At 40.7% G+C, this 17,500-nt stretch overlaps 1 protein-coding gene across 3 annotated transcripts in view; it reads right to left on the reverse strand.

The window, feature by feature from the left end:
* cdc42bpab (CDC42 binding protein kinase alpha (DMPK-like) b) overlaps window positions 1-17,500 on the reverse strand; it is a 225,563-nt gene that overhangs the window by 47,802 nt on the left and 160,261 nt on the right. For all 3 annotated transcript variants that reach the window (XM_062034850.1, XM_062034851.1, XM_062034849.1), the window contains exons 17-19: window positions 14,493-14,701; window positions 12,978-13,083; window positions 9,129-9,253 (exon numbers count right to left, since the gene is read on the reverse strand). In XM_062034850.1, the coding sequence (XP_061890834.1) occupies window positions 9,129-9,253; window positions 12,978-13,083; window positions 14,493-14,701 (440 nt within the window). The remainder of the gene's footprint in view (window positions 1-9,128; window positions 9,254-12,977; window positions 13,084-14,492; window positions 14,702-17,500) is intronic.

A 17,500-nucleotide genomic window follows, 5' to 3' on the forward strand; every position in this document is an offset into this window, starting at 1 on the left:
GTTTTTTATGTTGATTTAATAAAAAATAAAAAATAAAATAAAAAAACGATACAGATAATAAAAAAAAACGATACCGATAATTTCCGATAATACATTTTAACGCATTTATCGTCCGATAATATCGGCAGGCCGATATTATCGGACATCCCTAATAATAATGTATCAAAATTAGTGTTGTTATCAATTATTATCTTTATTTTCATGACTATTTACATTGTAGATTGTCCCTGTTGTGTGTTTGGGGTCATTGTCCTGTTGGAACACCCAACTGCACCCAAGTCCCAACCAAAGAATTTGGAGGTAATCCTCCTTTTTCATTGTCCCATTTACTCTCTGTAAAGCACCAGTTCCATTGGCAGCAAAACAGGCCCAGAGCATAATACTACCACCACCATGCTTGACGGTAGGTTTGGTGTTCCTGGGATTAAAGGCCTCACCTTTTCTCCTACCAAACATATTGCTGGGTATTGTGGCCAAACAGCTACATTTTTGTTTCATCTGACCACAGAACTTTCCTCCAGAAGGTCTTATCTTTGTCCATGTGATGTCAGATGAAACAAAAATGGAGCTGTTTGGCCACAATACCCAGCAATATGTTTGGAGGGGAAAGGGTGAGGCCTTTAATCCCAGGAACACCATTCCTACCGTCAGGCATGTGTTTTTAAAATGTTGATTTTTATTTATTGTTTTAATTGGTTTTACCCTTTGAAATAATTTTTTATCATATTTATTATTATATTGTTTTTATATTGGTTTTATATTTACCGTATTTTTCGGAGTATAAGTCGCTCCGGCCGAAAATGCATAATAAAGAAGGAAAAAAACATAAGTCGCACTGGAGTATAAGTTGCATTTTTTGGGGAAATTTATTTGATAAAACCCAACACCAAGAATAGACATTTGAAAGGCAATTTAAAATAAATAAAGAATAGTGAACAACAGGCTGAATAAGTGTACGTTATATGAGGCATAAATAACCAACTGAGAACGTGCCTGGTATGTTAACGTAACATATTATGGTAAGAGTTTTTATTCAGTCATTGGTGGAGCTAAGGATAATATTTGAATATTGTTTTTAATATTGTTGAACAGCACTTTGGAAACATTTTTGTTGTTTAAATGTGCTATATAAATCAAGTGGATTGGATTGGATTGAAGCATGGTGGTGGTAGTATTATGCTCTGGGCCTGTTTTGCTGCCAATGGAACTGGTGCTTTACAGAGAGTAAATGGGACAATGAAAACCTGATGTATATTACAATACAAAAATTTCAATTTCTGTCACTTCATCCTGCATCCTCATTGTTGTGAACGTAGCACGCCTGTAAGGTGATTGGTGAAGAAGGAGGAAGCGTTGCTGTTGCAGAAATGAGGAATGAGGATTGGTTTTCCTTTTGGAAAGAACGAGATAAGTTGAGCTGTGTTAGTATAGCATGCTCAATAAAAGTTTAAAAAGAGCATCAGACTTGGTGTGCACTTCTTCTGGACGCTACAATTGATGTCAGAAGTGGGATGAAATGCCTCCCAGTTCGCCTTGCCATCAAACCTGGGAGTCTTCATTGAGGGCGGAATTCCCCCCGTGGCAAGCAGCGTGGCTGCACCTGTAAACGCTGCCTCTCTCTCTCTTTCTCTCAGTCTCTCTCTCTCTCTGCAGAGAGCTCCTCACGTGGCACGTACCTCCCGATGACGTAGCACACAAACTGTGCAGTATGCGCAAAGTTTTACTTCTGACAACAATTGTAGCGTCCAGAAGAAGTGCACACCAAGTCTGACGCAATTTTTAAACTTTTATTGAGAAAGCTATACTAACACAGCTCAACTTATCTCGTTCCTTCCACACGCACGTCTCCTCACTTCTCATTTACGCAACTCAAGAAGACAACATCTACCGTCTGACCTAAAGTCATCAACCCGGAGGTTGAGTCTTGGGGGCAGTGTGGTGTTCAAATAGGACAATGACCCCAAACACACGTCAAAAGTGGTAAAAGAATGGCTAAATCAGGCTAGAATGAAGGTTTTAGAATGGCCTTTCCAAAGTCCTGACTTAAACATGTGGACAATGCTGAAGAAACAAGTCCATGTCAGAAAACCAAAAAAATTTAGCTGAACTGCACTAATTTTGTCAAGAGGAGTGGTCAAAAATTCAAGCAGAAGCTTGTGGGTGGCTACCAAAAGTGCCTTATTGCAGTGAAACTTGCCAAGGGACATGTAAGCACATATTAATATTGCTGTATGTATACTGTTGACCCAGCACATTTTCAGTAGACCCATAATAAATTCATAAAAGAACCAAACTAAATGAATGTTTTTTGTGACCAACAAGTATGTGCTCCAATCACTCTATCACAAAAAAATAAGAGTTGTAGAAATGATTGGAAACTCAAGAGAGCCATGACATTATGTTCTTTACAAGTGTATGGAAACTTTTGACCACAACTGTACACACACTCACACTAGGGATGTGAGTCATTGGCCACCTAAAGATTAGATCTGATGACTGCTGTTGTGTCCTTGGGCAAAGACACTTCACCCTTGCCCCCGGTGCCGCTCACACTGGTGAATGAATGATGGGTGGTGTTCGGAGGGGCCGTAGGCGCAAATTGTCAACAACGCTCCTGTCAGTCTACCCCAGGACAGCTGTGGCTACAAATGTAGCTTACCACCACCAATTGTGAATGTGGAGTGAATGAATGATGGGGTCTCACTTCTTTGTGAGCACTTTAAGTACCGTATTTTTCAGACTATAAGTCGCAGTTTTTTTCATAGTTTGGCCGGGGGTGCGACTTATACTCAGGAGCGACTTATGTGTGAAATTATTAACACATTAGCGTAAAATATCAAATAATATTATTTAGCTCATTCACGTAAGAGACTAGACGTATAAGATTTCATGGGATTTAGCGATTAGGAGTGACAGATTGTTTGGTAAACGTATAGCATTTTCTATATGTTATAGTTATTTGAATGACTCTTACCATAATATGTTACGTTAACATACCAGGCACGTTCTCAGTTGGTTATTTATGCCTCATATAACGTACACTTATTCAGCCTGTTATTCACTATTCTTTATTTATTTTAAATTGCCTTTCAAATGTCTATTCTTGGTGTTGGCTTTTATCATACTTGCCAACCCTCCCGTTTTTAGCGGGAGAATCCCGGTATTCAGCGCCTCTCCCGATAACCTCCCGGCAGAGATTTTCTCCCGACAAACTCCCGGTATTCAGCCGGAGCTGGAGGCCACGCCCCCTCCAGCTCAATGCGGACCTGAGACTGAGTGGGGACAGCCTGTTCTCACGTCCGCTTTCCCACAATATAAACAGCTTGCCTGCCCAATGACGTCACAACATCTAGGGCTTTTAGAGAGTAGAGTGCACAACTGCGCACACAACAAGGAGACGAAGCAGAAGAACGAGGAAATTACAGACTTGGCGACGCCGTCGACGAGCAAGATGAAGAAATACGCTTGCAAGTTCCAAAACGAATGAAAACAAGAATTTCAGTTCATCCAGGACAATTCAAAGGGGAAGGTGTATGTTGCCTGTAAATATGTAGAACAGACTTCTCCATTGAACACGGTGGCCGAAATGATAAACTCATCATGAACGGAGAAGTTAAACAGGACAATACTGCCATTTAATGGATAGCCACCGAAACACTGAAATTCAAGTATTTCTTTTATTTATATGTAAATAATATATATATATATATACAAATATATATATATATATATATATATATATATATATATATATATATATATATATATATATATAGCTAGAATTCACTGAAAGTCAGGTATTTCATATATATATATATATATATATATATATATATATATATATATATATATATATATATATATATATATATATATATATATTAGGGCTGCAACAACTAATCGATTAAATCGATTAAAATCTATTATAAAAATAGTTGCCGATTAATTTAGTCATCGATTCGTTGGATCTATGCTATGCGCATGCGCAGAGGCTTTTTAAAAAAAAATTATTTTTTAATTTTTATTTTTTATTTATTTTTATTTTTTAAATAAACCTTTATTTATAAACTGCAACATGTACAAACAGCTGAGAAACAATCATCAAAATAAGTATGGTGCCAGTATGCTGTTTTTTTTCAATAAAATACTGGAAAGGATAGAAATGTAGTTTGTCTCTTTTATACGATTATTAATCGATCAATCGAAGTAATAATCGACAGATTAATCGATTATCAAATTAATCGTTAGTTGCAGCCCTAATATATATATATATATATATATATATATATATATATATATATATATATATATATATATATATATATATATATATATATATATATATATATATATATATATATATATATATGAAATATATACGAAATACTCGAGTTGGTGAATAGTAGCTGTAAATAACCACGCCCCCCGCCCCCACCTCCCGATATTGGAGGTCTCAAGGTTGGCAAGTATGGGTTTTATCAAATAAATTTCCCTAAAAATGCGACTTATACTCCAGTGCGACTTATATATGTTTTTTCCTTCTTTATTATGTATTTTCGGCCGGTGCGACTTATACTCCAGACCAACTTATACTCCGAAAAATACGGTATCTAGTTGATACAAAACTGCTATATAAATCAAATTCATAATTATTATTATTATTATGATTCCTGGGGTGACAATTTGATAATAATAATCGATTCTCACAATTTAAGTTTTGTTATAATAATTGTTTAATTATTTCCCCCCCAAAACAGGTCAGAAAAGCACCTCCTGGTTGCATGGAGCCTAAACATGTAAATGATTCTTATTAAAATAATTAAAAAATTTAAAATAAAAGCAATTGAATTAAAAACATCATGGATTGATTTAGAATAAGGATGAAGAAGAATCGTGATTCGAATGTGAATAGATATTTTGTGCCTTATGGATGAAAACGTCAACACTGTATGACTGCGTGAGAAGTGTAGGTGTGTCCACTAGGGGGAGACAAAGGGAAGCTATGCGAGCAGGAGGAAGCTATGCAGGTGTGTCCACTAGGGGGAGACAAAGGGAAGCTATGCGAGCAGGAGGAAGCTATGCAGGCGTGTCCACCAGGGGGAGACAAAGGGAAGCTATGTGAAAAATGTGGCAGAAACTGAGGAGGAAGCCAATAAATACTTGGCAAGACAACAATGGGACAGTATGTAACCTGCCACATGTGCTACTTTAACTTTAAAGGTTCCAGCCTGTTCTGCAGCGTGCTACTAGATCTTCAACCTCCTGCCAGCGTCATGGAGCAGACTAGTGTGGACGGTTGAGGGTTCGACACCCAGGGGTGAAGTGACTTCTGTCTGAAAAGTTGATGACCTATTGACATATGGCAGGACCATCGTTGAGCTGCTAAAGCTCAGAGAAGAGGATTCCCTGGGATAATAGCACAGATCTATGAAAAAGATCCTGGCTTAGGTCCATGTTGACATCGGCATGACCCGGAACTCAGTAGGGGGTCCAGCAGGTGTCCTGTGATTCTCTAATGGTGGTCCACCACTCGTCTATTGTTCAAACATTTGTCCATGTCCAAGTGTGCTGGCTTTCTTCTCTTTGCGATACAGTCGTGCCTCGCACACTTCTTACCAAATTGACTTTACATATCTTTGGCCTAAATTAAGCAAAAGTAGTAAGGCTGTCCCGATACAACTTTCTTCTGAAACGACACCGATATCGGAGGAAGCTTAAAGGGTAACTGGAGTTTTAGCTATCATTCACAGAAGTAAATACGCTGCAGGACTGCTTGTATCACACATGATATCACATAAGTAAACATTATGCATGACTGCTTGTATCGCACATGATATCACACACAAGTAAACACGCTGCAGGACTGCTTGTATCGCAAAGGCGATCACAAAAGTAGACACGCTGCAGGATTGCTTGTACCGCACATGATATCACACACAAGTAAACACTCTGCAGGACTGCCTGTATTGCACATGATATCACACACAAGTAAACACTGCAGGGCTGCTCGTATCGCACATGATATCACGCAAACATTCTGCATGACTGCATGTATCGCACATGATATCACAGACAAGTCAAGACGCTGCAGGACTGCTTGTATCGCACTTGATATCACACAAAAGTCAAGACGCTGCATGACTGCTTGTATCGCACATGATATCACAGACAAGTAAAGACGCTGCAGGACTGCTTGTATCGCACTTGATATCACAGACAAGTCAAGACGCTGCAGGACTGCTTGTACTGCACATGATATCACACACAAGTAAACACGCTGCAGGACTGTTTGTGTCACACATGATATCACACATGTAAACAGGCTGCTGGACTGCTTGTATCGCACATGATATCACACACAAGTAAACACTCTGCAGAACTGCTTGTACTGCACATGATATCACACACAAGTAAACACTCAGCAGGACTGCTTGTATTGCACATGATATCACACGAGTAAACACTCTGCAGGACCGTTTGTATCACACATGATATCACACACACATGTAAACATGCTGCTGTACTGCTCGTATCGCACATGATATCACACACGTGAACATTCTGCATGACTGCTTGTATCGCACATGATATCACAGACAAGTGAAGGCGCTGCAGGACTGCTTGCATCGCACATGATATCACACAAAAGTCAAGACACTGCATGACTGCTTGTATCGCACATGATATCACACACAAGTAAACACTCTGCAGAACTGCTTGTACTGCACATGATATCACAGAAGTAAACACTCTGCAGGACCGTTTGTATCACACATGATATCACACACACATGTAAACATGCTGCTGGACTACTTGTATCGCACATGATATCACACACGTGAACATTCTGCATGACTGCTTGTATCGCACATGATATCACAGACAAGTGAAGGCGCTGCAGGACTGCTTGTATCGCACATGATATCACACAAAAGTCAAGACACTGCATGACTGCTTGTATCGCACATGATATCACACACGTAAACATTCTGCATGACTGCTTGTATCGCACATGATATCACAGACAAGTGAAGTGAAGTGAATTATATTTATATAGCGCTTTTTCTCTAGTGACTCAAAGCGCTTTACATAGTGAAAACCCAATATCTAAGTTACATTTAAACCAGTGTGGGTGGCACTGGGAACGGGTGGGTAAAGTGTCTTGCCCAAGGACACAACGGCAGTCACTAGGATGGCGGAAGCGGGGATCGAACCTCGAACCCTCAAGTTGCTGGCACGGCCGCTCTACCAACCGAGCTATACCGCCCCAAGACGCTGCAGGACTGCTTGCATCGCACATGATATCACACAAAAGTCAAGACACTGCATGACTGCTTGTATCGCACATGATATCACAGACAAGTAAAGATGCTACAAGACTGCTTGTATCGCACATGATATCACAGACAAGTAATGATGCTACAAGGACTGCTTGTATTGCACATGATATCACAGACAAGTCAAGACACTGCGGGACTGCTTGTATCGCACATGATATCATAGACAAGTAAAGATGCTACAAGGACTGCTTGTTTTGCACATGATATCACACACAAGTAAACACTCTGCAGGACTGCTTGTATTGCACATGGTATCACAGACAAGTCAAGACGCTGCAGGACTGCTTGTATGGCACATGATATCACAGACAAGTAAAGATGCTACAAGGACTGCTTGTATCGCACATGATATCACAGACAAGTAAAGATGCTACAAGGACTGTTTGTATTGCACATGATATCACAGACAAGTCAAGACGCTGCAGGACTGCTTGTATCGCACATGATATCATAGACAAGTAAAGATGCTAGAAGGACTGCTTGTTTTGCACATGATATCACACACAAGTAAACACTCTGCAGGACTGCTTGTATTGCACATGGTATCACAGACAAGTCAAGACGCTGCAGGACTGCTTGTATCGCACATGATATCACAGACAAGTAAAGATGCTACAAGGACTGATTGTATCGCACATGATATCACAGACAAGTAAAGATGCTACAAGGACTGCTTGTTTTGCACATGATATCACACACAAGTAAACACTCTGCAGGACTGCTTGTATTGCACATGGTATCACGGACAAGTCAAGACGCTGCAGGACTGCTTGTATCGCACATGATATCACAGACAAGTAAAGATGCTACAAGGACTGCTTGTATCGCACATGATATCAGACAAGTAAAGATTCTACAAGGACTGCTTGTTTTGCACATGATATCACACACAAGTAAACACTCTGCAGGACTGCTTGTATTGTACATGGTATCACAGACAAGTCAAGACGCTGCAGGACTGCTTGTATCGCACATGATATCACAGACAAGTAAAGATGCTACAAGGACTGCTTGTATCGCACATGATATCACAGACAAGTAAAGATGCTACAAGGACTGTTTGTATCGCACATGATATCACAGACAAGTAAAGATGCTACAAGGACTGCTTGTATCGCACATGATATCACAGACAAGTAAAGATGCTACAAGGACTGCTTGTATCGCACATGATATCACAGACAAGTAAAGATGCTACAAGGACTGCTTGTATCGCACATGATATCACAGACAAGTCAAGACGCTGCTGGACTGCTTGTACCGCACATGATATCACAGACAAGTCAAGACGCTGCAGGACTGCTTGTATCGCACATGATATCACAGACAAGTAAAGATGCTACAAGGACTGTTTGTATCGCACATGATATCACAGACAAGTAAAGATGCTACAAGGACTGCTTGTATCGCACATGATATCACAGACAAGTCAAGACGCTGCAGGACTGCCTATATCGCACATGATATCACAGACAAGTAAAGATGCTACAAGGACTGCTTGTATCGCACATGATATCACAGACAGGTAAAGATGCTACAAGGACTGTTTGTATCGCACATGATATCACAGACAAGTAAAGATGCTACAAGGACAGCTTGTATCGCACATGATATCACAGACAAGTCAAGACGCTGCAGGACTGCTTGTATCGCACATGATATCACAGACAAGTCAAGACGCTGCAGGACTGCTTGTATCGCACATGATATCACAGCTACTACATCCCATACTTGGTTTGTGATGATGTTTGATGTCAATATTGGACATTTGAGAAAGGCGTGTCTCACCACTGGATGATTTCTGTGATCTGGGCCTCCCAGTGAGCGACACTCTCCTTCTTGTCCGCCAGCTCTCTCACTTGCTCCTCCAGCTGCCGACTGGAGGCGCTCACCTTGTCCAACACGCTGGTCAGCTGAGGATGCAGACATCACAGACACAAAGTTGAAACAAAGTCCACCTCAACATGCTCGCAATCGGCGCACATAACACTTTCATGTGTGTGTGCTGCTCGGGGGCGTAACCATAGCAACACCATAACAAAGGCCTCGATTGTATGCTCTGATAGTGAGCGGTTCAATTTCCGTCATTTATTGGAGTGCCTTGCCAAGATGAAGTGTGTCCAGCATCCTGTAAGTGACCATGTAGAAATAGGACCGATACGGTTTTTTGGGGGGCCGATACTGATATACGATGTGTGAGCTGCTGCCTGCTCTTCTTTACTGGTATGCCATGAATTCCGCTACTTTTCTACTTCACGCTGAACTCTGTGGCTTATAAAATGGTGCAGCTAATTTATGTATTTTTCTTTCCTATAGCATTTATAATAAAAATTGGAAAAAAACAACAAGCAAATACATTTCGTAGGTGTGTTATTGTTTGTGCTATGGTGCTATCTTATGGACGTGTTCGCTCACTGTAGGTAATGCTTCCATTTATTGCCTTTTTTCCCCCCAACCGCAGTCTTGTTTTTTTTTGCAGCCATCCATAGCGTTTCTACCCGTGTGGATTCTTCATTCATCAGTCCAAGCAACGTTTCTAAGTTTTACAATATAACTAAAACAATTCTTACTTACTAAAACGTCCCATGTGTGATGTCTGTAGGAGTGTTTTCATGCGTATTTGTGCTTGCTATCGTAATGTAATCAAGCTAGTGTCGTTGGCATGAGCTAATACGCTAACAGGTTTACGAGTGTCTGTGTTAGTATTATCAACTTACGATGGCATTCTTTTTGTATTGTTTTAACTTTCACAAATTCCTCAGTAAATTCACCAAAACGTCACCGTGGAGTTGTTGAGTCTGTTTAGCTGATTGGAGAGCTTGCTTGCCCAGCCAGTGGGTTCATGACGATGGCTGACGTTTTGTTTGATCAGCCGTTTTACTGCCGACTGTCGATTCCGATTCTTGGGATGACAATTTGACTCAGAACCGAATTACCACTTTTCGCACAATATATTATTGGCTTAATGATAATAAAACCTTTTTAAAACAGGATACAAAAGCTCCTTTTGGTTGCTGACAGACATCTTATACGTGCAGTGTTGGACAAAAAAAGTATTTTTAACAATGTATTTTTAAAATTTTATTTACAAACATCACATGATGCAAATTTCATGAAATAAAATAGAGCAACTCCAACCCAATCCCAGCATTAAAATACTTAGAATAGAAACTTACATAGCAATTGAGAAAACATACAAAAAAATAATATCAATAATAGTTGTTTACGGTTTTTAATCGAAAAATTGATACTTAAAAAAAAAAAAAGTATTTGGCCCCCAAAAAAATGTAAACACTTTTTTTTTCATGGATTCTCCAAAATTATTAATCAGCTTAGAATCAGAATAAATAAAAATTGCGATTTATATTTTTTTTAGCACACTTTGTGCGTAACTATTATTATTATTGGGGACGGCGTGGCGCGGTTGGGAGAGTAACTGTGCCAGCAACCTGAGGGTTCCTGGTTCAATCCCCACCTTCTACCACCCTAGTCACGTCCGTCCTGTCCTTGAGCAAGACACTTCACCCTTGCTCCTGATGGGTCCTGGTTAGCGCCTTGTATGGCAGCTCCCGCCATCAGTGTGTGAATGGGTGAATGTGGAAATAGTGTCAAAGCGCTTTGAGTTCCTTAAAAAAGGTAGAAAAGCGCTATAACCCATTTACCATTATCTGTGCATGCATTTAGAATATTTCAAGCATTTTGTTTTCGGGTTATTAAAAATAAATACATAGTTAAAGCCGCAAGGGCTTTACGTGAGTCAGGGCACGCATTACACATGCAGTCACGTCCTTCACAATGGCCGACCCAACATCAGAAAATTGAGCAAGATCCCAGAATGTGGAAGGAAGTTATGACTGTTATCATTTTCCACCACAAGGGGGCGATATTGGCGCTACAGCAGCCATGCAGTTGCATCCCACCCACCATCAGAAAGTTCAGAAAGAGCATGAGGAAGGACGTTATGTAATCATTTTCCACCACAAGGGGGCGATATTGGTGTCGATATCAGCATGTGGTCATGATCAAACCCCTACCTACAAGCGCGATATCAGTTTGGAAGGAGATCTGATCATCTTAATGACAGTTTGATGGTTGATTGTGCAGGTTTTTTTCCGCCGGGCTCCACCCACCAGCAATGGAAACAAATATCCGGCACTTCAGGGTATCACCGTCATCATTTCTCCCAATTCTCATCAAGATCCCAATTCGTGGAGGCGAGTTATAAATAGAGATGTCCGATAATGGCTTTTCTTGAGGGGGTAATTTTTTTTCTTTCTCATAAAGAAATACAATCATGTGTGCTTACGGACTGTGTCCCTGCAGACTGTATTGATTTATATATATATATATATATATATATATATATATATATATATATATATATATATATATATATATATATATATATATATATATATATATATATATATATATATATATATATATATATATATATATATATATATATATATATATATATATATATATATATATATATATATATATATATATATATATATATATATATATATATATATAGTGTTTTTTATGTTGATTTAATACAAAAAATTAAAAACAATTAAAAACATTTTTTTATTTTTTTTATTTCTTGTGCGGCCTGGTACCAATCGGTCCACGAACCGGTACCGGGCCACGGCCCGGTGGTTGGGGACCACTGCTTTAAGGCACGCCCCCAATATTGTTGTCTGGGTGGAAATCGGGAGAAATTCGGGAGAATGGTTGCCCCGGGAGTTTTTCGGGAGGGGCACTGAAATTCGGGAGGGTTGGCAAGTATGACTGGGAGACGCAACTGCTCTGTACTTCTCCCTACGTCCGTGTACCACTCCGTACAGCTGCGTTTTAAAAAGTCTTAAATTTTACTTTTTGAAAATGATACCGATAATTTCCGATATTACATTTTAAAGCATTTATCGGCCCATAATACCGGCAGTCCGACATTATCGGACATCTCTAGTTATAAATGTTAAAAGTTTTGTGGCGAGCCATCAGATCAAAGTTTGGCGCCAGGCCACGCCCACATCGTACAGCGTAGGCAAAATTCCTTCATAATTTATCCTCGTCCATCTGTCCAGCAGCTGCCATTCGGTCAAAGTCCCTAGGACGAGTTTGTTAAAGTACGACCCCTGTTTTTGGCCTAAAAATGGCAGACGTAACCAAGATGGCCGACTTCCTGTTTGTTTTCAAATATGGGTTCTCTGAACTTTTACATGCGTCCCGTCATGACTTCCTTTTAAAATGTGGTGCTCGGTAGCCACAGAGGATCACATTTGTCGCTCTTGCAATTCAAAAGCGCCAGAAAAAAACTACACAGACCCAAGTTTTCATTTTATACCGCCACCACTGTGATATTCATAATAGTCACTGTTCCAAGCGGCCCTCAATCCAAACTTAGTTCCATACGTCCGAGACATTTGGTGAACTTCCAAGGACCTTTCCAAAGCTCCGGGGTGTTTTTCTGCGGGTTACTGACGGCTGGTTTGTGGAGAGAGGAATGCTATAAAGCGTACGAGCAGCCCACAGAGGTGGCCTGAGGTGAGGGAATGTTTTGGCTGGAAACAATTCAAGAGAAACTAGAATTTGCAATTATTTCTTGTTTTGTCAAGTGTGAATTCTTACCTTCTCCAATTCACTGGAAAGTTTCTTATTTTCTTCAGTGAGCAGAACTTTCTCTCTTTCATACTTTTGCTTGTAGTCCGTCTCAAACTCCTCCCGCTCACTTTGACTGTTGAGGGGGAGAAACAAAGTGTTAAATAAGGCATCATTATTCTCATAATAATAAGAATCATCATATTTGGTAAGTGCAACTGGGGACACTTCAAATTGGACATGTGCAGGTCAAACAAATGACTGCTTGGGTGTTGTTGGATGGCTCTGACAGTAGCAATGTTTACTTTGATTTACAGTACCAATGTTTACTTTTAATATTTGCAAATATTTTAATACCATATTAAGTCATTCCTTTGTGCTGTCACACTAATATATATATATATATATATATATATATATATATATATATATATATATATATATATATATATATATATATATATATATATATATATATACATACATATATGTATATATATATAAATATATATATATATACACACACACATATATATATTATATATATATACATTATATATATATATTTATATATATATATGTATATATGTATATACACACACACACACATAATACACACATCCTTACATATAAACATGTTATATACATACATATGTTGATATAAATGTATATATATTATACATATATATATATATACACATGTATATATAAATTATATATATAAATGTGTATATGTATAATATATATTCATTTATATACACATGTATATAATATATACATTTAAATACACATTATACACATGTATATTAATGTAACTCATTTATATGTGTATATATAGTGTACGAGTAGTTGAAGTGTGATAACCTGGGTGCCCTGACCTAAATGCCTCCCTCAAATCCAACATTGTGTACGAGTAGTTGAAGTGTGATAACCTGGGTGCCCTGACCTAAATGCCTCCCTCAAATCCAACATTGTGTATGAGTAGTTGGAGTGTGATAACCTGGGTGCCCTGACCTAAATGCCTCCCTCAAATCCAACATTGTGTACAAGTAGTTGAAGTGTGATAACCTGGGGGCCCTGACCTAAACGCCTCCTTCAAATCCAACATTGTGTAAGAGTAGTTAAAGTGTGATAACCTGTGTGTCCTGACCTAAACGTCTCCCTCAAATCCAACATTGTGTAAGAGTAGTTGAAGTGTGATAACCTGCGTGTCCTGAAGTCCATGTTGCTTGAAGTGTTGGAACTTACTTGGGCGAGAACTCTCCTACACCTGAGCTGAACCTGACTTGAGAGCCACTTGTAGCAGTGAGCTCAGCATTAAGTGTCTGCCTTCAGGAGGTGAGCACTACTTTGGCAAAGATGGAGACCACTTTACACCTGCAACTAAATGCCTTGGTGTTTTAGAACAAAGAGACAGGGTGAAAATATAGGTAATATAATTATCATGGGTGAAGTGGGACAATATCTCCATGTTACAATCACTTGTGGAGGAAGAGGAAGATGGCCAGAAAAGTCAGCAGGTAAAATAAGAATGTGATGAAAAACCTCTCTCTCCGAGTCTTCTCCAGTTTGTCCTTCAGGATCTGCACTTCTTTCTTCAAGGCCAGCTGCTGGCTGTCGCCGTCACGCAGCTCCTTGCGCATGGCCTTCAGTTCCGTGCCGTGCTGCGCCTCCCGACGCACCAGCTCCTCCTCGTACGCCAGCGTCTTCGCCTCTGCAGATGCCGGGAAGGCGGACAGGCCGACGTGTTTGGACTGGAGAAGACCAAGAAAATGGAGTCTGATCAATTTTGTTTAGATAATGTACACCAACTGGGTCAAACTCTAGGCCCGCTGACTCATTTAATGTGGCCCACCACTTCATTTTATGTAGTCAGTCACATCATTTAATGTGGCCTGCAACATCCTTTAATGCAGACCCACATTAATCTGGTCCATCATGTTCTTTAATGAGACCTGTCACATCATTTAATGTGGCCTGCAATGTCATTTAAAGCGGTCAGCCACATCATTAACGTGGTCCATCACCTCATTAATATTGCCCCCACCGTCACCTCATTCAAGGCGGACCGTCACCTCATTCAACTCATTCAAGGCGGCATGTCACCTCATTCAAGGCGGACCGTCACCTCATTTCACCTGGTACGTCACCTCAGTAATGTGGTGCCTCATGTCATTTAACGCGGACCGTCACCTCATTTAACTTGGTAAGTCACCTCATTAAAGTGGCCCTCCACGTCATTTAACTTTGTACGTCACCTCATTAATGTGGTCCGTCACGCAGTTTAAGGGGGACCGTCACCTCATTTAAGGGGGATCGTCACCTCATTAAACTCTGTACATCACCTCATTAATGTGGTGCCTCACGTCATTCAATGCGGACCATCACCTCATTTAATGTGGCCCTCCACATCATTTAACTTGGTACATCACCTCATTCAAGGCGGCCCGTCACCTCATTCAAGGCGGACCGTCACCTCATTTAACTTGGTACGTCACCTCATTTAACTTGGTACGTCACCTCATTTAACTTGGTACGTCACCTCATTAATGCGGCCCGTCACCTCATTCAAGGCGGACTGTCACATCATTTAACTTGGTACGTTGCCTCATTAGTGTGGTGCCTCACGTCATTTAAGGCGGACCGTCACCTCATTAATGTGGTGCTTCACATCATTTAAGGCGGACCGTCACCTCATTTAACTTTGTACGTCACCTCCTTTGACTTTGTACGTCACCTCATTTAACTTTGTACGTCACCTCCTTTAACTTTGTACGTCACCTCCTTTAACTTTGTACGTCACCTCCTTTAACTTGGTACGTCACCTCCTTTAACTTTGTACGTCACCTCATTTAACTTTGTACGTCACCTCATTTAACTTTGTACGTCACCTCATTTAACTTTGTACGTCACTTCATTTAACTTTGTACGTCACTTCATTTAACTTCGTACGTCACCTCATTTAAGGCGGACCCTTCACCTAATTTAAGGCGGACCCTTCACCTCATTTAAGGCGGACCCTTCACCTCATTTAAGGCGGACCCTTCACCTCATGTAAGGCGGACCCTTCACCTCATGTAAGGCGGACCCTTCACCTCATTTAAGGCGGACCCTTCACCTCATTTAAGGCGGACCCTTCACCTCATTTAAGGCGGACCCTTCACCTCATTTAAGGCGGACCCTTCACCTCATTTAAGGCGGACCGTCACCTCATTTAAGGCGGACCGTCACCTCATTTAAGGCGGACCCTTACCTCATTTAAGGCGGACCCTTCACCTCATGTAAGGCGGACCCTTCACCTCATTTAAGGCGGACCGTCACTTCATTTAAGGCGGACCCTTCACCTCATTTAAGGCGGACCGTCACCTCATTTAAGGCGGACCGTCACCTCATTTAAGGCGGACCCTTCACCTCATTTAAAGTGGCCCTCCACGTCATTTAACCTGGTACATCACCTCATTCAAGGCGGTCCGTCACCTCATTCAAGGCGGACCGTCACCTCATTCAAGGCGGACCTTCACCTCATTCAAGGCGGACTGTCACCTCATTTAACTTGGTACGTCACCTCATTTAACTTGGTACGTCACCTCATTTAACTTGGTACGTCACCTCATTAAGGCGGCCCGTCACCTCATTCAAGGCGGACTGTCACATCATTTAACTTGGTACGTTGCCTCATTAGTGTGGTGCCTCACGTCATTTAAGGCGGACCGTCACCTCAATAATGTGGTGCTTCACATCATTTAAGGCGGACCGTCACCTCATTTAAGGCGGATCCTTCACCTCATTTAAGGCGGATCCTTCACCTCATTTAAGGCGGATCCTTCACCTCATTTAAGGCGGACCGTCACCTTATTTAAGGCAGACCGTCACCTCATTTAAGGCGGATCCTTCACCTCATTTAAGGCGGATCCTTCACCTCATTTAAGGCGGATCCTTCACCTCATTTAAGGCGGACCGTCACCTTATTTAAGGCAGACCGTCACCTCATTTAAGGCGGATCCTTCACCTCATTTAAGGCGGACCGTCACCTCATTTAAGGCGGACCGTCAGCTCATTTAAGGCGGACCGCGGAGCGTCACGTCATTTAACTTGGTACGTCACCTCATTAATGTGGTCCGTCACGCCATTTAAGGGGGACCGTCACGTCATTAAATACGACCCCTCATTTAAGGCGGACCTCATTAGTGTGGTGCATCACGCCATTTAAGGCGGAGCGTCACGTCATTTCACTTGGTACGTCACCTCATTAATGTGGTCCGTCACGCCATTTAACCTCTTAAAGGCCTACTGAAACCCACTACTACCGACCACGCAGTCTGATAGTTTATATATCAATGATGAAATCGCAACATTGCAACACATGCCAATACGGCCGGGTTAACTTATAAAGTGCAATTTTTTTCGTCGATGTATTGTCGTGGAGATAAAAGTCACTGAATGTCCATTTCGCGTTCTCGACTCTCATTTTCAAGAGGATATAGTATCCGAGGTTGTTTAAAATACAAATCTGTGATCCACAATAGAAAAAGGAGAGAGTGTGGAATCCAATG

The sequence above is a fragment of the Entelurus aequoreus genome, linkage group LG23, assembly GCF_033978785.1.
Source record: "Entelurus aequoreus isolate RoL-2023_Sb linkage group LG23, RoL_Eaeq_v1.1, whole genome shotgun sequence".
Lineage (NCBI taxonomy): Eukaryota > Metazoa > Chordata > Actinopteri > Syngnathiformes > Syngnathidae > Entelurus > Entelurus aequoreus.